The sequence below is a fragment of the Staurois parvus genome, unplaced genomic scaffold (assembly GCF_062004578.1).
Source record: "Staurois parvus isolate SC_StPar_1 unplaced genomic scaffold, SC_StPar_1.0 ptg000473l, whole genome shotgun sequence".
NCBI classification, from domain to species: domain Eukaryota; kingdom Metazoa; phylum Chordata; class Amphibia; order Anura; family Ranidae; genus Staurois; species Staurois parvus.
The window spans coordinates 329,002-353,448 of record NW_028318269.1 but is presented as its reverse complement, the minus strand read 5'-3'; the positions used below and the strand labels follow the sequence as shown (position 1 = coordinate 353,448).

Below are 24,447 nucleotides of genomic sequence, written 5' to 3'. Positions count from 1 at the left end.
TTATTTCCAAAACAAGAAGGAAGGGTAAATCTCCCAATGGGGATACCTGTTCCGGGGACATCTGTCAAACGTGGAAATTCCCCTCAATTTTAGGGGTTCCTTCCATCTTCCTGTTGTGCCTCTGGGACAGTAAGTGGACAGAGGTTTCCCCAATGGTATATTGATTGCAAAAAAGTAAACTGTCAGGGGTTTAACCCTTTCCTACTCTATCCAAATCTTAAAAAGGTTTAGTTACATACACTTTAACCATGCTGATCAAGAGTAGAACTATAAGTAAACTACGGGTAAAGCAGCATATCCCTCTAAGCAGCAGCACACGCATACATTTTACATAATGAGTAGTTCAGAAGATTTCATTCTTACAGATGTTGTTCCCTGGCAAATAGTGATACCTCATTTTTGGAGAGATATCAGCATTACAACTCTCTGTATGCAAACAATAAAACCAGTGAAGCTCCTAGAAGTCTGATGCTCATTTTTCATTTTTACATGTTCGAATATTCCAATAAATGTCTTCACTTTGTGCATTTAGTTATATATAAAGCTCTAAACACAACTTTCATCCCCTTCAGCAAAGCTGTTTTGGCAGATGCTTCTTTACTGGATCAGTCTCTGCTTTTTTACTGAGCAGAGAACGTTGCTGGCAGTAAGGAAAAACTGCCAATAAATGAGCAGGACAAGACAGATTAAAAAAAACATATGCCTATACTATGAGTAATTCAGGTGCCATCAGCCTAGTATCATTTCACTGTATTTTTGTTCATACAATGCCAGATATGTATGGCCCCAGCAAAACAAGTTTTCTGAAAAGAATTAAAACCTTGTTTTAGGCCATGAATAATCAAATATAAAGAAACATCTTTGTTTGCCTGAAGATAACATTTTCATCTTAACCACTTGCCCTCCGGAGGATTTCCCCCCCTTCCTGACCGGGCCATTTTTAGCGATACAGCGCAGCGTTATTTTAACTGACAATTGCGTGGTCATGCAACATTGTACATTAATTACATTTGTGTCCTTTTTTCCCTACAAATAGAGCTTTTTTTCAGTGTATTTGATCACCTCTTCTTTTTTGTATTTTTTGCGCTATAAACAAAAAAAGACCTACAATTTTGAAAAAAAAAACAATATTTTTGACTTTTTGCTATAAAACATATCCAGTAAAAAAATTTAAATAAAATTTCATCATAAATTTAGGACAAAATGTATTCTGCTTCATGTCTTTGCTAAAAAAAAATCCCAATGCACGTAAATGAATTAATTTATGTGAAATTAATAGCATCTAAAAATGGCGGTATATATACTGGAATTTTAATTTTTTTTATACTAGTAATGGCAGTGATCAATGACTTGTAGCGGGACTGCGGGACTGCGGCAGGCATTCTGACACTGGGTGGGAACTGACTAACTGCCACTGGCATCCCAATGCTGTGCAGAGAAATACAAAGCAGCATGTCCTTGCTGTCAGGAGAGAGACCTGTGTTGTTTACACACAGGTCTCCCCCCTGTAAGCTTTACTCTACAATCGCCAGGTGCCGGCGTAGAATCTCTGGCCAGGACCTGGTGATTGACATCCGTAGCCACCAATAGCGGTGCAGGTAGGGTGGCGCACACATGTGCCCCCTACCAGGGAATGCAAATCATATATATATATATATGATTTTGCGTAGACCTGCTGCCCTGCAATAGTACTACTATAGGGCAGCTGGAAAGCTGTTAAACTACAGCTGTCATGAATAAAATGTGGGGCTGTGATTGCTGATTGCCTTCTGAAAATGCTGATTGACTGGCTGTTTTGGTGACTTACTGACTTGTACATGTCCATTCCAAACTTGTGGTTTAAGGGCTTTCGGGCCCACTTTTACTTGAAAAACACAAAGAAAAGTCCAAACAAAGCTGCTCATGCAGACTTTTTCCAGCAGATAACAGAAAAAAATGCCAAGCTACCTGGCTTTCTTGTTAGCAGCCCCGTTGCTCCTGTCTCTGGACTCTCAGACCTGGATCTCTGGGTATTTCTGGCTCATTCGCTTTAGCCTTTTCACACTTTTTGCATTTTTAGCACACGTTTTTTGCATAACCCCCCAAAACAGTATATATCTTCTGAAAGCAGACACCCTAGAGAATAAAATAGTGGTAGATGCAATTTTTTATGTCACACAATATTACCATAAAGGTTTAGGAAATTTCAGTAAAAGATACACTAAAGTTAATTTAGGGCACAAAAACACAATACATTTTTTGGTAAAATATGAAAGATGAGATCGTACTGAGTAAATAGATACCCAACATGTCAAACCTTAAATTTGTGTGTACCCATGAAATGCCTGAGAACTTTAGTACCCTATATTTTCCATAGGCAACGCATTAAAAGCCCCCATCAGTTTGAGGTTATGGAGGCCTGGTGCTAGAAATATTGTTCTCACTCTGGCATGCACAGCGATATGTAACACATTTATCACAATTGACGTTTTCATGTGTCATAATTCTTTCCTAGCCATACTGGTTGAGGACACTGACATGGGAACCTGGAAGTTATGTTTTACACAGAAGGGGAGGAGAGCGGATGTGTGTCGGCTCTGCATCCTTCTCTCTACCCGGCGGCACCCGCTATGCCTGTCCTGTGCCCGCAGATGGGCAAGGGGGAACCTGGTATACATTGCATGGTAAAAAACCTTCTGCAAAGTTTTTTACCTTCATGCATAGAATGCATGAAGGCAAAAAACCTTGATCCTTTAGAACTACTTTAAAGAACATGTCTCTCCAACATTTTATATTCCTGATATGTGTCTGTTGTACCATGCACTTGTGTTAAAAAGTATCCAATTCTGTATTGCGTCCTTTGCATGAAATACCTGGTGATTCTGCCAGTCTCCTCTTCCTATTGCAAACTGACCATGTTAGACACGAGAGCTCATCCTTCCCTGCATGGTCAGTTCCCTGCATGGTCAGCTAACATGCTGCCTTGCACAGCCATTCACGGGAATATCACTGTCCTGCTGTTTCTCCACTCCCACCTCTCTAAGCCCCCTCCCAATTCTTACCTGAGCCAATCCGATCCAGCAACATTCATGACAGCCTCTGCTGTCTGGGGACACTTCCTCCTCATTTGCTGAGACCATTGGCTTCCACTGCTATCAATCACAGCCAGTGAACCAATTAGGAGAGAGCGGGGGGCGGGATCGAGACTTGGCTCTATGTGTCTTATGGATGCATAGAGCAGTGGCTCAGGAACGAGCATGCAACAGTGGTGAGCGGCTTTCCCTGGGGTCACTGCTCGAGAGGGAGGAGCCAGGAGCACCAGAGGGAGCCCTAAAATAAGAGGATCGGGGCTGCTTTGTGCAAAATAATTGCATGGAGCAAGTAAGTAAAGACATATTTTGTATTTTAAGAAGAGAAAAAAGAAGCTTTGGTGTCACTTTAAGTAATGGCAAAGTTATTGCTGAATGAATAGGTAAAATAAAAATTGCTCTAGTCCATAAGAATTATATAGGTCCAAAAGCTGAACTATTTATGCAACAGCTTGTTCTTGGGTTCAGATACATTTTTCTGCTGCTGAGACCGTGGGTAAGGGGTTTTGAAAAGCAATACAAAAATTAGTTTACCCTTTCATACCCTAAAAGTAAACCTGTCAAAAGTAAAATACTGAGTGCAATTACTGACCTTGCCTCCTGAGAATGCTAGCTTGTTGTCATGCTTCAAAACTTTGAGCCACTTCCCTTATTCATGAATGCAGATAGGAACTTTACTGATCAGAACACATTTCTGGTTCGGTGATTCAATACTCATATAGTTTAGCACCCCTCTTCTTAGCTAGGGGGAGCTGCATAGGTTTTTAGATAGAGGCTGAGTAGCAGCCTCGGATGAGTCAGCCAGGTTACTTTAAGTCAGGGCTCAGGGCTCTGCAGGTCAGTTCCCTGATATCTACCCCCTGCTCTAGAAGCTTGAGAAGTTTCTAGAAGACAATGGGTAGGGGCTGATCTGCATACTCAAGGGATTCTAATCAATCCCCGAGCAGGAGGCTTGGCATGGGATCAGGGCAGCCTTTAAGTATGAGAGAGCCTGATCAGGGGGGAGTAGTGTCAGGTGGAAGATGAAGTGAAGGCTGAAGTGTGGAGCCTGAGAGGGGGCCCGGGAGAGGGACCTACCTTCAGGCAGGAGCTGAAAAGGAGGATCTCTCAGCTTCACCGTCCCCTGAGAGAGGATCACCTGTAGAGCAGGGAAGGAGCCAGCCCAGCAAAAGACCTGAAAGCAGCCACCAACCCATCAAGCCCACAGGAGAGGACTAAGTGAGTAATCCTACACCCCCTGACCCAGATAAGGAGAGAGGATAGTCAGGTGGCAAACCTAACTAGTTCCTCATCTGCGGCTGCTTTGCTAAAGTGATAGTTTCTGGTCCCCTTGCCCAGGGATTCCCTCAGGCAGCTGGGTGAAGAGGAGAATTCATCTGGGGTCTGAGGTGGTACACCAGGAGGGCTGGAGAGTTCTTCTGAATAGAAACCTTTTTGTCTATGGACTTGTACATAGTTGCTAAGTAGTTTGTCCTCATGTTTGCAGTTCCCTTGGGCATCCCATATACCCTTAAACCCCATCAAAGTTCAAAACCCCTAATAAAACAAACAACAACAAAAAAACAAGCCCGAGGACTGTTTACTGTCTCCAGTGTGCAAGTGTGGAAGAAATTGCATGTTCCCTTGCTGTGCAGGATTAAAGGGGGGCCCAAAAGCTTAGCAACTCCTAAGGGGGTAGTGCTACACTAGTAATCACATCAGCCAGGCAACTAGCATTTTTGGAAAAAGGTTAACAAATGCAGCCCTTATAATTCTTTCATGGCAGGTTTCCTTTAATTCCCACTTTTGACTCTGGCACCTCATTGTAATTACAGTAAAATCAATATTAATCAGCCACTTCAGGTAAATGTTAAAATTGTGTAAATAATGGCCCCAACTATCTGGCAAGTATTCAATTAAAGCAGAATGTCAGGCAAACAGCTAAAAGCAGAGCTGCAGTGCATATTATATGACTTCTTTTAAAGGCCAAAGAATTTGTAATTCTATCTAGCCAGCTTTGTGATCCAGGCACCTCTTCTGGCAGCACAGCTTTGTCCTCAAACCCCTTACACACATAATGTTAAAGGAGCAGCAGCATACACATGAGGTCATCCCTCTGCTCTGCTTTTCTCTTACTGTTTTTGCAGTGTTAGACTAAGGGTGCAATGCAGTGGAGCTTAATTTAATAGCTGTTCAAAGGTTTAAAAAAAATTAAATAGAAAAAAAAGTCAGAGAAAAGTCAGAAGCACTTTAATGCAATGCACTCTTCCACAGTGGTTACAGCTGAACTCTAGGCAAGCCGCTAAATAAACAACTGAACTAAATATACAGTTTATTATACAGAAAGAAAAATCAATATGTACACACCAAAACGGACTTGGAAGACACCCACTTACAATGATATCAAATCAAATGTGTTTTATTTCTATGTCCATTAAAAACTGTTTAGTCATTAAAATAAACCACATGTACACATGCCTCATCCAAAAGGGGTTATGGCGCTCTCCTAGCATTACAAAGCCATATTCCTATGTATATAGTGTAGTAACGGTACACAAATATATACGACTATAGGTTAAACATCTATGGCGGGGGGTGTGACTAGATCAAAACCCACAACTGATTTCTGCTTCTTCAGGAGTTGGATGAGAAGTACAGTAAGTATAAAAACATGTAAAAATGCTGGAATATTAGACACCGCCACTGTTACACTGTCTACGGGGAGGATGCTGGGGGCCATCTGGTATGTGATGGGAAGAAGGCTACCATTGATTGACATTTACTGGGCTGAGACCCTTTACAGATGAGCAGCTGATCATCTAAGGTAGTGCCATTTCTGCAACATTGTATCAACTCTGAATAGCAGAGTTTCTCAACTAGGGTGCCATCTGGCGTCCTCTGGGGTGCCACAAGCATGAGACCTAATTTGCCCTGGATCAACATCCTGAGATGCCATGATTCTGGAGGACCAGCTACACATGGCATCATTCATTGCTATGGTGATGGTAGCTGGCTCACCCACATCATGGTGACACATGACTCTGTTCCAGGGTGCATGCAGGGCCACCCCCAGCAATCAAGAGAAGATGGAAGTCAGCCTCCTCCAGGACTCCTGAACCCTCTACCCTCTTAGTTAGGGCTCTGATGTAAAGAATTGACTATGTCATTGGGGAGCTCTGTGATGGGAGAATTGCACGATTGGGGTGACTTAGATGTGATGGGGGGGACTCTCTTATGTATCAGGGGCCTCTGATCTGTTGGGGGGGGGGATCTCTGATGTGCTGGAGGAACCTCTGATGGTAAAGGAGCTTCTGATGTGAAGTTTGTTTCATCAAGGTAGTTGTGTGCAACCTCCCAGGCTCAGGTTTCCCATGGATAAGAGCATGTGATTTTACTTTTAAAGGGTGCCTGACTGAAGAAAAATTGAGAAACACTGCTGTGTAGTATTACACTCTCTGCAGTAGCTCATTCATGAAATTGTTGTGGTGGGCACATGAATCTCCATACACTTTGTACACAAAGGTCTTCCTCGTGTTATTTTCTCTTCTGGTCTAATGTTTTTAGCCTATATCATTAGGCTTTTTGTCTATTGGTTGAATGTTGTTTAATGTTCTTAAGGATTTTTCCTCTTAAGATCAAATATTAATGAGAATGTTACATTTGCACTGCGAAAGGCAACAAATAGAAACTGACATTTCACACATATTACAAACATTATGGGTGTTATTTGTAACTTTTGCACTAATGCTGAAACATTTTCAAAGCAAATATTTTAATACATAGGCCCCTGAGTGTCCAACTGTGTATCTTAGGCTAAAAGGAAACTGTGACCCGCATTCACATACCATTTGTTTGTAAGGGGAACTTGTGACTGGCTGATGATTGGCATCAAATGGTACAAGTCCCTGCCCCTCTTCTCCTTTGATAGGACAACAACCAGTTTGTAGCGCTTATACTTTTTGTGCCTATCTCCTTGCCAGCCTATGACATCCCCGGCAATTAGCCTTTATATTCAAAATAAAGTAGTGTCCACACAAATTATATATTTTCTGCAGCTTTACTGATGTTCTTCACAGGATGGCAGTGACAAATCACATCACATGGACATACTATCCAGGGTTGCTTGACATCACTTTGCCTAACACATATGGTGGATGTAATGTAGCAGTCATCATGTGAAAGCAGTACATTACCCATCACTCTTAAGCAATCTTCCCTTCTCTTTCCCAGGGTTATCAGTACTCACTCTATGCATCCAGCTCACAACTCCATGCATGTCATTCCATAGACAGCACTGCTGCAGCTCTCCTCTAGCTCGGTACACTTCTCCCAGAACCTCCAGGGTAATAGCACTGACAACAGAGAACAACTGGCCTAAAAGGACTTTTGCCACCCACCTAGCCTCCACCAACCATAAAGAGACAGGAAGACTACAGCCAGCTCTTCTGGATGCACAACCATCTCACCCTGACCTCCCTGCCCTATCCAGGACCGCTGCAAAGCTGATTATATCTGCATTCTGTTGGGGTATCTGGCACCCATGCCCCAAATGCACTAGGCTCCTCTCAACCTGTCAACCAGCTAAAACAGCTGGGGAGGAATGTATTGCAATGCGATCTGCATTGCAATACATTCAATGGAGCCCTGCATTTAGACCCTGCATGTCTCATTAAAGCAGGGGTGTCCAAACTTTTTTCAAAGAGGGCCAGATTGGATGAAGTGAACATGGTGGAGGGTCGAACATTTTTACGAACATTCTTTGAACCATTACAATTAAATGCAAATAAATTATTTTATGCCAAGTGCAAACCACATACTTTTCATTTCATAACATTAAGATCAACTGACAGCTGAGTTTTCACAATGTATTGAAAATAAATTTAAAAAAAACTTACCTGCACTAATGTGAAGGGTGAAAAAGGTAGCTGGAGCTAAAGTCTCTGCTCGGCAGCCGGGAGGGGAAGAGAAACACACTTCACGCTGAAAGCCCGGCCCTGACGTCACCGCCCTCTGTCGCTCCCAGCACGGCGCAGTCACGCATGCGCACTGCTCTCAAGCAGAAGACTGTCTGCCACAGAAGGGAGGGCCGTGCGACAGCCGCATTTACACAGACCAGGGAGAACGCGCCGCAGTCAGGCATGCGCACTGCCCTCTGCTCTCAAGCAGAAGACTGTCTGCCACAGAAGGGAGGGCCGTGCGACAGCCGCATTTACACAGACCAGGGAGAACGCGCCGCAGTCAGGCATGCGCACTGCCCTCTGCTCTCAAGCAGAAGACTGTCTGCCACAGAAGGGAGGGCCGTGCGACAGCCGCATTTACACAGACCAGGGAGAACGCGCCGCAGTCAGGCATGTGCACTGCCCTCTGCTCTCAAGCAGAAGACTGTCTGCCATAGAAGGGAGGGCCGTGGGAGGGCCACATTACACAGAGCAGGGAGGGCTGTTGGAGGGCCGTATTAAACCGACCCCCGGGCCGTAAACGGCCCGCGGGCCGGACTTTGGACATGCCTGCATTAAAGAGAAACTGTCACCTAAAAAATCATTACATAGGGGACTTTTAGTCCCCTACGTGATAAAGAAAAATTTAAGCAAAAAAAATTTTTAATTCCAAAAAAATAAAGATACACCCAGGCACATAACTTCCCCCCTACCCCCACATATACGCATGTACGAACCTAACTGCACCCATCGGAGCCACCAATGCATGAAAACATCAATTGCAATACACATGTTGCATATCGCTGGGCATGCCGGGGTGAGAGGAAATAATTCTACCACAAGACCTCCTCTGTAGCACAGAACAGATGACCTGTAGGAAATTTTGAAGTGTTACATATAGAAAATATAGGGTGCTGAAGTTTATCGCCATTTTACGAGCGCACACAAATTTAAGGTTTAGCAAGTTGGGTATCTACTTACTCGGTGCAACCTCATCTTTTATCATTTACCAAACATTTGGATAATTAATTGTGTTTGTTTGCCCTAAAATTCACTTTAGTGTGTTTTTTACTGAAATTTAGCGTCTTAGACCTTTATTGTGTGACACAAAAAATTGATACTACCACTATTTTTTTCTCTAGGGTGTCTGCTTTAAGAAAATGTATAATGTTTGGGGGTTTAGTTAACTTCAGGCCTAAAATTATTTTTTTTAAATGTGTGCTAAAAATGCAAAAAGAGCTCTGACAGCAAAAGGGTTAAAGTTCATATAAAGCCAATTTTTATGTTGTTTTTTTTTTAATAAACTAGGGAAAATGTAAAAGCCCTGTCCTTTTTTTTCGGCTTTCTTTGTCTCATTTGGGAGATTTCTCTTCATTTCCTGTCCTGGAGACACTACAGGAAGTAAGTGGAGATCTCTCCTAAATGAGGGAAACCCCCTCATAGACAGCTGTCACTGGACCAAGTGACATTTTTGGAATGGTTTACCCCACCTCTTGTTCTGATGACCCCTGAGAAATGTTGGATTTCCCATCACTTACTGGTGAATATCAGAGACAGGGTGAATTAAAAGGCTTTGACCCTTCATACAAAAGGTAACTTTTCTTTCTCTGCATCCCGCAGATACATTCGGATTCAGATGAAGGTGATGGCTCCATCAAATACACAATTTCCGGAGAGGGTGCTGGATCCATCTTTATCATCGATGAACTCACTGGAGACATCCATGCCACTGAGCGTTTGGATCGGGAGCACAAGACCTTCTACACATTGCGTGCCCAGGCCAGAGACAGACACACAAATGAATTACTTGAACCAGAGTCTGAATTCATCATTAAAGTTCAGGATATTAATGACAGTGAGCCCCGGTTCCTGCAGGCACCCTACATTGGAAGCGTCCCGGAGCTGTCCCCTGTGGGTAAGTCTTCTTGACAGAGTAAGATGGCCAAGACAAGGTGGGTAGATGTTTTAGAGCTTTGTGTCTTCGCTCTGCACAGGTACGTCTGTGATGGCTGTATCAGCGTGGGATGCTGATGACCCAGCTTATGGTAGCAGTGCAAGAGTGGTGTACAGTGTCCTGGAGGGGGAGAAGCACTTCACTGTGGACAGCAAAACAGGTGAGTCCCATTTGATGGTACCTGTCTGCTACAAGAACCAGTGGCTCTTCATTATGGCCATTAGATGGAGCTGATGGTCAAAGGAAAAAAATACTTATTTTCTATGATCGTCAGCTCCATCTGGTGGCCATAATGAAGTTCTGCAAGTTTCTATAAATATATCCCTGAATATATGGAGATACAAATATCTGTGGCATTCGTAACATGAGAAAACACATGATGTATGGCTCGGTAAAACTGTTATTTGTGTGATTTTATAGTTATACAGTATTTTTAAAGCGGAACTACTGCGTACTCACATTGGCTCCAGCGATGCAGTGTCCCTGATCTCCCCGCCCAGCCGCTGACATCTTTGGGCAGCTGGCTTCCAGGTCTTGATCACCGGCTGGGGATGACATCACTCCCGTACATGGACAAACGTTCAGTCAGTTTTGGAATTGCCAAATTTGTACCGTAAGCTGCATGTACATGGCTCATTGTACAAGGGTGGACAAGCAGCTAAATAACTTTAATGCAGAAGAGTATGTCTATTCTGCAATAAAATTCCTGCTTGTTCACCCATTTTTAATTCAGGCCTCAAGTTCCACTTTACAGAGATCTTGAAAAACGACTTTGTCATTGTAGCAGCCTTGACTTTATTTCAGACTCCATATTGATTTGACAGGTCACTTTAACATTGAGTCAACTAGATCCTACGTTAGCAATACACATAGCACATTTTGGCTGTTTTAGTCACTATCAATCAGCTTTTGATCTTATAAAACAACCAAAAAGATTAATGCAACATAATATAGTTAATGCAATTTAATATAACAGAATATGCAAAAAAGAAATAAAGGCCGCAAAAATTGAAAACGAACAACAGAATGCAAAAGATAGCAGGAGCAACCCCAAAAATTCTTCAAATATATTAATAGTAAAAAGGTTCGGTCTGAGCATGTAGGCCCTTTACAAAATAGTTTAGAGTGGATGACTGGGGACAAAGAAAAGGCAAATTTATTAAATACCTTCTTCAGCTCTGTGTATACAAAGGAGCATGGGGGAGCTCTTGTCTATAATGGGTATGGTAATGACACAGCTCCAGATGATCCACATTGGCTCACAATTGATATGATCCAAAAATATTTAGACAGAATAAAGGTGAATAAAGCACCTGGACTGGATGGCATACACCCACGGGTCCTTAAAGAATTGAGCTCTGTCATTTCCAAGCCATTGTTTTTAGTTTTTAGGGACACTTTAATGCCTGGCATAGTACCACTGGATTGGAATAAGCTAAATGTGGTGCCAATATTTAAAAAGGGGTCAAAATCTTTACCAAGTAATTATAGACCTGTTAGTTTAACTTCTATTGTTGGGAAGATACTGGAGAGTTTAATAAAAGACCACATAGATGAGTTCTTGCTGGAAAAAAATATTTTAAGCAACAGACAGCATGAATTCATGAAAGACAGAATTTTTCAAACAAATCTGATTTCTTTTTATGAGGAGGTTAGCTTTTGCACCTTGGACAGAGGGGTGGCGGTGGACGTGGTATACTTGGACAGAGGGGTGGCGGTGGACATGGTATACTTGGACAGAGGGGTGGCGGTGGACGTGGTATACTTGGATTTTGCTAAAGCGTTTGACACAGTCCCCACACACAGCTAATGTGTAAGGTAAAGTCTACAGGCTTGGAAAAATCCGTATGTAAATGGATAGAAAACTGTCTATAAGTTTGTATTCAAAGAGTAGTGATTAATGATTCATACTTTGAATGGTCTAGGGTTGTCATTGGTGTACCCCAAGGTTTAGTGTTGGGACCCTTACTTTTTAATATATTTATAAACGATGTAGGGTCTGGTATTGTAAAAACCATTTCAGTCTTTGCAGATGACAGCAAGCTGTGCAGTGGAATAACGTCCTTACAGGATGTCTCCAACTTACAAGCCAACCTCAATGCACTGTTTAATTGGGCAACTATGTGGCAAATAAGGTTTAATGTTTATAAATGTAAGGTTGTGCACTTGGGGGCTAAGAATATGCATGCATCTTACATACTAGGGGGAGAACAACTGGGGGAATCAATGGTGGAGAAGGATCTGGGAGTTCTGGTAGATCACACACTTAATAATGGCATGCAATGCAAAGCTGCAGTGTCTAAAGTGAGTAAAATCCTCTCTTGTATAGATTCCAGAGAGAGAGATATAATTTTAGCCCTGTACAAATCATTAATAAGACCTCATCTGGAATATGCAGTTCACTTGTGGGCACCAATTCACAAAAAGAATATTGGGGAACTGGAGAAAGTACAGAGAAGGGCAGCCAAAGATTAGAGAAACTGAATTTATTCTCTCTTGAGAAGAGGAGATTAAGGGGGGATATGATCACCATGTATAAATACATCAGTGGTTCATATAATGAACTCTGTGTAGAGTTATTCACCCTGAGGTCATCACAGAGGACAAGGGGGCACTCTTTACGTCTAATGGAAAATACATTTAATCTCCAAACACAGTGAGATCTGTGAAAATGTGGAATAGAATCCCTCAAGAGTTGCTTCTGGCCAGCTCAGTGGATTGCTTTAAGATCTGGATTCTTTCTTGGATACACAGAATATAACTGGATACTAACATTTCTAGGTCAAGTTGATCCAGGGAATATCGGGGGATCGGGAAGGAATTTTTTCCCCTGCAGGAGCAAATTGGGTCATGCTTTGTTGGGTTTTTTTGCCTTCCTCTGTGGGTGTAGGATTAAATCTTTTTTTTTTTATGGTTGAACTAGATGGACTTTTTTTCAGCCAGAATAACTATATAACTATGTAACCTACCACCAATACTGTCTATTAAAAATGGCAAAACAAATATTGTCTAACTTACTTGATATAGGGGCCCTTAAGTGCATCCTTTAACATAATATTCGTCAAATGTAATACTACAGAGACTGCAGACATGCAAAAGTGGAGGCTACAGGCATGCTACAAGAGATATTCAGAGACTGCAAACATGCTGCAGAAGATGGTCAAAGAATGCACACATGCTACTTGAGATGGTGAAAGACAACAGACTTGCTTTAGGAGGTAATCAAAGACAGCAGACATGCTACAAAAGATGATCAGAAACTGCAGGAGATGGTCACAGGAGATGGTCACCAACCACAGACATGCTGCAGGAGCTGATCAGAGATTGCAAGCATTCTACAGGTGATGGTCAAAGACCACAGACATGCTACAGGAGATGATCAGAGACTGCAAACATGCTAGAGGAGATGCTCAACCACCACAGGCATGCTACAGGAGATAGTGAAAGACCACAGACATGCTACAGGAGATGGTCAACCACCACAGGCATCCTACAAGAGATGGTCAAAGACCACAGACATGCTACAGGGGATGGTCAAAGCCCGCAGACATGCTACAGGAGATGATCAGAGGCTGCGATTGTGCTAGAGGAGATGGTCAAACATCACAGGCACACAACAGGAGATAGTGAAAGACCACAGACATGCTACAGGAGATGGTCAACCACCACAGGCATTCTACAAGAGATGGTCAAAGACCACAGACATGCTACAGGGGATGGTCAAAGACCGCAGACACGCTACAGGAGATGATCAGAGGCTGCGATTGTGCTAGAGGAGATGGTCAACCACCACAGGCACGCTACAGGAGATAGTGAAAGACCACAGACATGCTACAGGAGATGGTCAACCACCACAGGCATCCTACAAGAGATGGTCAAAGACCACAGACAGGCGATGGTCAATGAATACAGACATGCTACAGGGGGTGGTGAAAGACCACATATTTTCTACAGGAGATAGTCAAAGACCACAGACATGCTACAGAAGATGGTCAATGACCACAGACATGCTTGAGGAAATGATCACCGACTGACGACATGCTACTGGAGATGCAGAAACACCACAGACACGCTACAGTAGATAGTCAATGGGCACAAACACACTACAGGAGATGATCAAAGGCCACAGGCATGCTATAGGAAATGCTTAATGACTGCCGACATGCTTCAGACAATGAGAATATTGGACAAATGATTTTCTGCTTTTTTGCATACTAGACTCATATCGAAAATTAATAGGTTACTAAAGTTACAGAAATTCTCATAAGAATACAACTTTGGAAGTGATGTAATGTGCTGTATTGTAATGTATTCTTTCATTTCCGAGTATTCACACTCTTGGCCAAAATACTATACAACTTACACAAAAATCGTTTGTTCTGTTATTTTACGAGAAACATTTTCATGCTTTTTCCCTTTGGATATTTTCACATGAACTGTCATGATTGGGTCTCAAAAGCTGTGTACTAACGAATAGATTATCAGACGATCGCTCCGAACGTTTTGTTTTTTTTCTGTCTGATTTTCTCATATCCCCATCGCATCGTACCAGGCAAAAGACTGCAGACATACTACAGGAGATGTCCACCGACTGCAGACATACTACAGGAGATGGCCAACAACTGCTGACATACTACAGGAGACGGCCAACGACTGCTGACATGCTACAGGAGATGTTCAAAGACTGGAGACATGCTACAAGAGATAGTCGAAGACTACAGAAAACCTACAGGATATGTTCAAAGACTGGAGACATGCTATGAGAGATAGTCAAAGACTGCAGACAACCTACAGGAGATATTCAAAGACTGGAGACATGCTACAAGAGATAGTCAAAGACTGCAGACAACCTACAGGAGATATTCAAAGACTGGAGACATGCTACAAGAGATAGTCAAAGACTGCAGACAACCTACAGGAGATATTCAAAGACTGGAGACATGCTACAAGAGATAGTCAAAGACTGCAGACAACCTACAGGAGATATTAAAAGACTGGAGACATGCTACGAGAGATAGTCAAAGACTGCAGACAACCTACAGGAGATATTCAAAGACTGGAGACATGCTACAAGAGATAGTCAAAGACTGCAGACAACCTACAGGAGATATTCAAAGACTGGAGACATGCTACGAGAGATAGTCGAAGACTGCAGACAACCTACAGGAGACGATCGGATATGTATTATCAAACCTGAAATAGAAGTTGCCGGAGACTGGGGACAAGTTTCAGGAGACAGTCATAGGATACACTGAAGATTACATTAGATTGCTAGAGATCATTGCTATTACAGACCTTTTACAAATCAATACTTCATTTGTGCTCCCTAAAAAAAATTACTTATGGCAGATTTGATATTTCTGTCAACAAGATCTGTTAAAAAAAAAAAAAAAAAGAAGAAGCATATAAGCGAGAAGACCAGCTCAGACAGAAAGCTGTGAAAAAACAAACCAAACCATTTAAAGTGGTATTAAATAATTTTTTTTATATTTGCTGACAGGTGGGATTTTTATGATAGAAGAGACCCTATTGTTCTCCTCTGTCAAAAATGCTTCCTTCTGCCCATCAGCTGTACATGTACATTGAGCTGGGCATGTGCATCTCAGCAGACATTTACAGTACCCAATCTGTCCCATGATGATGTGACTCCCATGCACATGAGCAAGAGTGATGCCATCATGGCCAGGCCATTCAAGCGGCCAAACAGACAGAACTCGAAAGGAAGATGAGGCAAAGATAGAAGTGCCTGGGACCAATGACAGCACAGCGTTGGAGGCCACATTATGAGCAGATCTGGGCAGTATGGATGAAACAACACCTGCGCTTTGCCTCTGTGTGGGGGTTTCCTATAAAAAAGACTGATCACTGGTCTCGCTGCTTGTGCAGGGAGGCTGGTCTTGTGTCTGCCCCCTCATGTATTTTTCTACTGGGTCCAAACCTCAGCTCTGTTCTCTGCACAATTGTGGGCAGCACAGTGGTTAAATGGTTATCACTTCCACCTGACAGTACTAGAGTCGTTGGTTCAAAATCCCAAGCATGGTACCACCTGCCTGGAGTTTGCATGTTCTCCCTGTGCTTGCGTGGGTTTCCTCTAGGTACTCCAGTTTCCTCCCATAGTTCAAAGACATGCTGGTAGGTTAATTGGTTCTTGTCTAAATTGGTCCTAATATGTATGAATGTGAGTTAGGGACCTTATTTTGTACACTCCTTGAGGGTTAGGGACTGATGTGAATGTACAATATATTTTCTAAATATATATATATATAGATATATGTGTGTGTGTATGTAAAGGTGCTGCGTAAATTGACTGTGCTATATAAATACCTGCAATAAATAAAAATTAAAAAATCTATGTACAGCACAGTGATGATGTCACCACTACTTTTGCAAGGTAATATATGTGTTTACAAATTAATTTGGTGCACCCAAAGAGGTTTTATATCCTTTGTGGCTATAGAAAACTATAATTAAATGAAAATGTTTGCGGCAGGAGTTTGGTTTTAAAGTGTGAATGGTATGCTGCCTTGATCTGTTTAGTTATTTTTGTGATGAAAGCTGGTTAAAAATAGGTGAAATTGCGTGCAGATTGCAATGTGTTTTATAAATGGGTTTATCTGACAGATCAAGTTTGACTGTGGGTGGCCAGCTTTACTTTTTGAGTGTGTGCAATAAAGAGGGTGTTGCTCCGTTTTGGTCTGTTAAATATTCCACTAATATACCACCAAGAGTGTTTTGTTATATCGTTTCAATAAGTGCAAAACATACCTGTTGCTGCTGCCTTACATCTAGTGCTGTCCTTACATCCATAACATGAGGGAGGTGTTCTGTAGTCCTCACACCTGTCCAGATAACATTATACATCTTCAATTGTTATGGGAGAAATTGCTATTCTATAGCAAATGAAATATTGCTCTTGAAATGGAAATTAGAAAAGAGATGGGAACTTAAAGTATACCTAAACCTAGTAATAAAAACGTTTTGCAGTTTACCAGACCTTGGATGTGGTGGCTGCATTAGTTTTTTTTTTAAGCTTTCTTCTTTGCTCCAAAGGTTTTGTACTTGTAGGTCACTAGACAGCATTTACTAAACCATTTAATGTTTCTCTGCTCAACTTTCAATAAAAGTTTGTGATCCCACACTCCAAGGACAGTTCTCTTTCATTGTCAATGTAAAGCTAGATGTTAAAGCAGTATTAAACCCAAAAGAAAACATTTATTATATCGCAGTTTACCAATTTTTAGATATGATGGCTCCATTATTTTTTTTTTTTAGACTTTCTATCTTCATCTGGTGATCCAGCTGGAAAGTCTGTTGTTTTTCAAAAGAACACGCTCTCTTGCAGTTACAGGGATGCGACAAACCATTTTTCACTGACAGAGGTTCTTACTATAATCAACTTTTATTTATTTCTGGAAAAGCTTTATCCCGAAAGGAAAAAAAACTGTTTGCTGTAACTGTTATAAAGTATTAAGAACTAAAGTATTAGCTGGAGTTTGGCTTTAATTTGTTAGTGTAGTTAAATCTGTTAGTACATGTAAAAAATAAAAAAAATCTGCTAGGACATCTAACACTCCCCTCCCCCCAGACTGACAATGCTCATGTACAAAGGTGCCCCCTGTGCTCCTTCATCCAGAATGGAGGCACTCTAATACAGGATACATGTTACTAACCAGATCACCAGGTGAAGACAGAGGGAAAGAAAGCTAAAAATGAAAACAAATGCATCCACCACATCTAACGATTGGTAAGCTGCAATATATAACCATTTTGGTTTTTGGGCTTAATGCCACTTTAAACTAAGAATATTTTCCGCAAGTACAGAAAAATAGCTGCAAAAATCAAGGGTCCTTGTAATTTCCTGTGTACAGTAGCAACATCCCAAACAATGCTATCAGTTTTCCCAGTTCTCTCTGTAGACAGAGAGTAAAATAGGAGGTGTTCTGTAGTTTTAACAAACTTCCTGAACTTGTGAGTGAGCATTGCCAGCCTGGGACAGAAACTATGTTAAGTCAGCCATGCATGGGTTGAAGTATGAACAAATTTTCTTTCAAAAATTGTAAATAAAAATTTTCATTCAAATTTCGCACCATTAGTGGGCCTCAGCAATGGCTGATTTTCATACGGACATCAAATGTGAGCGGTCGTGCATGTTGGAAATGTTTTGAAAAATTAACAATTTCTAATCAATGATGTTAGAATCCTGTGAGAAATATAATTAAAAAAAGAAATGAGCACGAGCTGTGACCTGGAAAGAAAAGAAGATTCCCGACCAGGAGATTTCTTTTCTGTAGCAACATGAGGTGATATTGAAAGCTTGGTTGGCTGAATTTCGAAATCAATGGTGGCGCCATTGGATTACAAAATGCAAAAAGTTTCCAATTTTTCAACAGAAAAGTCATTCGAAATTCAATCCATGTATGATCTGCATAAGTGGCAGAGATCAACAGGTGAGAATAACCTTACAAAGTCATGCACTTGGGGGCTAAGAATATGCATGCATCATACATACTAGGGGGGGTACAACTGGGGGAATCAATGGTGGAGAAGGATCTGGGAGTTCTGGTAGATCACAAGCTTAATAATGGCATGCAATGCCAAGCTGCGGTTTCTAAAGCGAGCAAAATCCTCTCTTGTATTAAAAGAGGTATAGACTCCAGAGAGAGAGATATCATATTACCCCGGTACAAATCATTAGTAAGACCTCATCTGGAATATGCAGTTCAGTTTTGGGCACCAATTCACAAAAAGAACATTGGGGAACTGGAGAAAGTACAGAGAAGGGAAACCAAACTGATACGAGGCATGGAGGAGCTCAGCTATGAGGAAAGATTAGAGGAACTGAATTTATTCTCTCTTGAGAAGAGGAGATTAAGGGGGGATATGATCAACGTGTATAAATACATCAGTGGTTCATATAGTGAACTCGGTGTAGAGTTATTCACCCTGAGGTCACCACAGAGGACAAGGGGGCACTCTTTACGTCTGGAGGAAAAGAAATGTAATCTCCAAACACGGAAAGGTTTCTTCACAGTGAAAGCTGTGAAAATGTGGAATAGACTCCCTCAAGAGTTGGTTCTGGCCAGCTCAGTGGATTGCTTTAAAAAAAGCCTGGATTGTTTCTTGGATACACAGAATATAACTGGATACTAACATTTCTAGGTAAAGTTGATCCAGAGAATATCCGATTGCATCTCGGGGGGATCAGGAAGGAATTTTTTCCCTGCAGGAGCAAATTGGATTATGCTTTGCTGGGTTTTTATGCCTTCCTCTGGATCAACTGTGGGTATAGGAGTATAACTTTTTTTTTTTTTTTTTTAATGGTTGAACTGGATGGACCTTTGTCTTTTTTTCAGCCAGACTAACTATGTATTAATGAAACGAAAGCATAAAATAAGCTACCACCAGGGGAATTTGAGCAGCACATTGGCTAAATGGTTAGCATTTCTGCCTGTCAGTGCTAGGGTCATTGGTTCAAATCCCAACCACAGCACCACCTGCCTGGAGTTAGCATATTCTCGTTGCGGAGTGTGGGAGGAAGCCAGGTACTCCAGTTTCCTCCCACACTCCAAAGACATGCTGGTAGGTTAATTGGATCCTATCTAAATTGGTCCTAGTATGTGTATGTATGAATGTAAGTTAGGAACTTTAAAATGTACACCCCTTGAGGGTTAGGGACTGATGTGAATGTACAATATATATGTAAAGCGCTGTGTAAATAATGGCACTATAACTCCAACTCCCTCTAGAGTTGGTTCTGGTCGGCTGTTCAGTGGATTGTTTCAAAAAAGTCCTGGATTGTTTCTTATATACACAGACTATAACTGGATACTAACATTTATAGGTAAAGTTGATCCAGGGAATATCCGATTGCATCTTGGGGGATCAGGAAGGAATTTGTTCCCCTGCAGGAGCAAATTGGATCATGCTTTGCTGGTTTTTTTTGCCCTCCTCTAATCAACTGTGGGTATAGGATTATAACATTTTTTTTATTTTTATGGTTGAACTGGATAGACTTTTGTCTTTTTTCAGCCAGACTAACTACACTGCGTTCCAAATTATTATGCAAATTCTATTTAAGTGTCACGAAGATGAAATATTTTGTTTTTCAGTTTAACTCATGGATGGCATTGTTAAATGGGCATTGATGGGCTCTTTTGATCACTGAAAACAATCTCGGACACGTGTGATAATTAGATTGGCAGGTGAGCCCAATTTAAGGAAAAACTACTAAAGGAGGGTGTTCCACATTATTAAGCAGAGCACCATTTTCAAGCAATATGGGGAAGAAAAAAGATCTCTCTGCTGCCGAAAAGAGTGAAATAGTTCAATGCCTTGGACGAGGTATGGAAACATTAGATATTTCACGAAAACTTAAGTGTGATCATCACACTATTAAGAGATTTGCGGCTGATTCAGAGCACAGACGGGTTCATGCAGATAAAGGCACATTGAGGAAGATTTCTGCCAGATCCATGCATCGGATCAAGAGAGCAGCTGCTAAAATACCATTACATAGCAGCAAACAGATATTTGAAGCTGCTGGTGCCTCTGAAGTCCCACGAACATCAAGGTGTAGAGTCCTCCAGAGTCTTGCAACTGTGCATAAACCTTCTATTCGGCCACCACTAACCAATGCTCACAAGCAGAAACGGCTGCATTGGGCAGAAAAATACATGAAGACTAATTTTCAAACAGTCCTGTTCACTGATCAGTGACGTGCAACCCTGGATGGTCCAGATGGATGGAGTAGTGGATGGTTGGTGGACGGCCACCCTGTTCCAACAAGGCTGCGACGTCAGCAAGGCAGTGGTGGAGTCATGTTTTGGGCCGGAATCATGGGAACAGAGCGGGTCGGCCCCTTTAGAGCCCCTGAAGGTGTAAAGATGACCTCTGCAAAGTATGTGGAGTTTATGACTGACCACTTTCTTCCCTGGTACAGAAGGAAGAACTATGCTTTCCGTAATAAAATCATCTTCATGCATGACAATGCACCATCTCATGCTGCAAAGAATACCTCTGCATCAATGGCTGTTATGGGGATAAAAGGAGAGAAAGTCATGGTGTGGCCTCCATCCTCCCCTGACCTCAATCCTATTGAGAACCTTTGGAGCATCCTCAAGCAAAAGATCTATGAGGGTGGGAGGAAGTTTACATCCAAACAGCAGCTCTGGGAGGCTATTCTGACATCTTGCAAACAAATTCAAGCAGAAACTGTCCAAAAACTCACAAGTTCAATGGATGCAAGACTTGTGAAGCTGCTATCAAATAAGGGGTCCTATGTTACAATGTAACGTGACCTGTTAAAATGTTTAAAAAGTTAAAATGTTGTTAAAAGTTTTATTGAAATAGCTTTTGATTTCAGTAAATATGCTGCAAACACAACAAATGACAATTTTCAGTTCTTTACAACCTATAAAGTGTTTTGAAACTTACTGTGCCTAATAATTTGGAACAGTGCATTGTACGTTTTTTATGTTTAAAAAAAATCCTGTTATCATTAGGAGGTTTGTTCAATAAAATTTGAATTGTACTCTTAATAGTTGATAACATGAGAATTATGCTGACTGTTATTTACATCAATTATTTAGGTAAATGAGAAAAATATCATTTGCATAATAATTTGGAACAGGGTGTATGTAACTATATATAAGTACCTGTAATAAATAAATAATAATTTATGGAGGCTGCAATTGATAATTTCTTCTTGCTGGTCTCCTAGCTGTCCTGTTGATCCAATGGTTTCAGTACTCTAATTCAATGACCCAGAACAAGCATGCAGCAGGCCAGGAGTTCTGACTTCATTTTAACTTTTCCAACACTTGCACTTGTTCCTGGTCAAAGGCTTCAAGTATTGGATCAGCATGACAGCCAGGCGATTAGCATTCTTTGAGGGAAACCAGTGAAGGCAGCCTCCGTATTTCAACCAGTGCAGGTTCCCTTTAACCACTCCAGGGCCAGGTGGCCGTTTATAAACGACCTCCCCGCACCCTGCTTGTGCGCACTCCCCGGGAGCGCGCAGCACCGTGATCCGGTGTCCGCTTTGTCCTCCGGACACAGTGAAACGCCGATCGTCGGATGGGAGCTCTGTACGAGGTCCCGATCATGTGATCACTGATTGGCCAATAAGTGATCACATGCAAAGTAGTAAGCAAGATGTCACTTCTGACATCATTGCTTACTACATGTGAAATGTGTGAATGATCACAGAGGTCACATGGTACAAGGCTATTCACAACAGCCTTGTACCATGTGAGAAGCTGTGACCAATCACAGCTCACTCAGTAGTTCTCAATGGCTGCAAGAATGCAGACAGAGAGAAAGAGAAATGATTCCTTTTACATCCTATATGGGTGTAAAAGCAATCAGTGTAAAAAAAAAAAAAAAAAAAATCTTCATCACCCCCCAAAAGTAGTACATAATCACCATGGTGACACTGTACTGCTAGGGTGACAGTATGTAAAAAAAAACTAAAATAAATTAAATAATAATATTTAAAAAAAATGTAAAAAAAATGTTTAAAAATTATAATTTTTGGTTATAAACTAATTTGGTTTTTGTTTTTGCTAAAAAGATAACGTAATAAATTTTGGCCAAGATTTATGATGAAATATTATTTATTAGCAAAATTTTATAAGAAAAACACTTTTTTTCCAAATTTTTGGACATTTTCATTTACATAGCAAAAAAAATAAAAATCCCAGGGGTGAATAAATACCACCAAAATAAAGTTTTATCTGTCTCAAAAAATGGTAAAAAATTCATATGGGTACAGTATTGCATGACCGCGCAATTGTTATTCAAAGTGTGATAGCGCTGAAAGCTGAAAATTGCCCTGGTCAGGAAGGGGGTAAAAGTGTCCGGACTGGAAGTAGTTAAGCCTCCTTCCTACAGCATGGCCAGGACTACACGATGTTTGCCAGTTATTGATGTCTTTCAATCAACAATGGGGAGCTGTCACGGATGTTTATTGGCGATGGTAGAAAATTCATAAGTCAGCACTAACATTATAAAACCTCCATCACAGCTCAATACAACAAGCTGCCAGTCTTTAATTACACATTCCAGGTGCAAACATAAGCAATTTCAGTCACACCACTCATGCGCTGCTTACGATCGTACATGTGTAAATCTGACAAGTGGCGGAGTGTGTTGGCACACAGACAAGATGTGTGCAGCAAACAACGTTTTTCTTTTATCTTTAGGAAATTGATGAGTTGCTTTTTCAGTAGTATAACTATGCGGCTTACAAAATATCCAACAATGTGACAGGTACACTTTAACCACTTCAATACCCCCCCATTCCTGCCCAGGCCAATTTTCAGCTTTCAGCTTTATTGCACTTCGAATGACAATTGTGCCGTCATGCAACTCTCTGCCCATTTTTATCATTTTGTTCACACAAATAGAGCTTTCTTTTGGTGATATGTAATCACCACTGGGTATTTTATTTTTTGCCGAATAAATGAAAATAAGACCTGAAGATTTTGGGGAAAATGTGTTCCTGTTATAGATTTTTGCAAATAAATAATCTTTCTTCCTAAATTTAGGCCAAAATGTATTCTGCTACATTCCTTCATGAAAATAACCCAAATCAGTGTTTATTATTTAGTCTGTAGAAAAGTTATAGAGTCCACAAACTATGGGATATACAGTATATATCTGAAAATTGATCAATCCTGATGTGCTGATGGCCTGTCTCATTTCTTGAGGCCCCAGAATATCAGGACAGTACAAATACCCCCAAATAACCCCGTTTTGGAAAGTAGACGGGTCTGAGGTATTTAGTAAGAGGTATGGAGAGTTTTTTGAAATTATAATTTTTTGTCACAAATCTTTGTAAAAGAAGAAATTAAAAAAAATATTTTTTTCTCCATCTTTATTTTCACATACTGTCATCATGCAGTACAGCATCATCATCATATAACTGGTGTGGTGGTGATCAAGTACACTGACTGGTGACGGTATCCAAAAAAAAAGAAAAAACTTTTTCTTTAAATTTTTTTTCTATTTATGTCATTGTTTTTTATTTACATTTTCTTTTTTTTTCAAGATTTTCTTTTAACATACTGTGACCAGAGCAATACAATATTATTATAGTAACACAATACTACTCAGGGGAAGTGGTCAGGATTTAATTTTTTTTCACGCTATGATTGCTTATACCAGTGAATTTCACTGGTATAAGCAACCATTGTCACTGATGGACTCATTGGATTCATTCAGTATTTACTAGTTTGTTGTTAGCTGTGATTAGCCACATCTAATCACATGGTACAGATGGGCTGTGATTGGCCCTATCTGTACCATGTGATCATTGTGACCAATTACAGCACAATACTATACAATGGATGGTATGAATGAACGCCATCCATTATATACAATTATCATTTAATCTGCTGTGATTGGTCACAGCGATCACATGGTACAGGAAGCAGCTGGTACACTTATTGGTCTTCCACTGTGTCCGGTTAACACAGCGGGTGACAGAACGCGCTGCAGCAGGGCCCGT

General features: G+C 41.1%; 1 protein-coding gene across 1 annotated transcript in view; it reads left to right on the top strand.

Moving 5' to 3' along the window:
• CDH22 (cadherin 22) overlaps positions 1-24,447 on the top strand; it is a 542,246-nt gene that overhangs the window by 449,642 nt on the left and 68,157 nt on the right. Inside the window, exons 4-5 of the mRNA XM_089689403.1 lie at positions 9,605-9,899; positions 9,979-10,098. Of these exons, the coding sequence (XP_089545529.1) occupies positions 9,605-9,899; positions 9,979-10,098 (415 nt within the window). The remainder of the gene's footprint in view (positions 1-9,604; positions 9,900-9,978; positions 10,099-24,447) is intronic.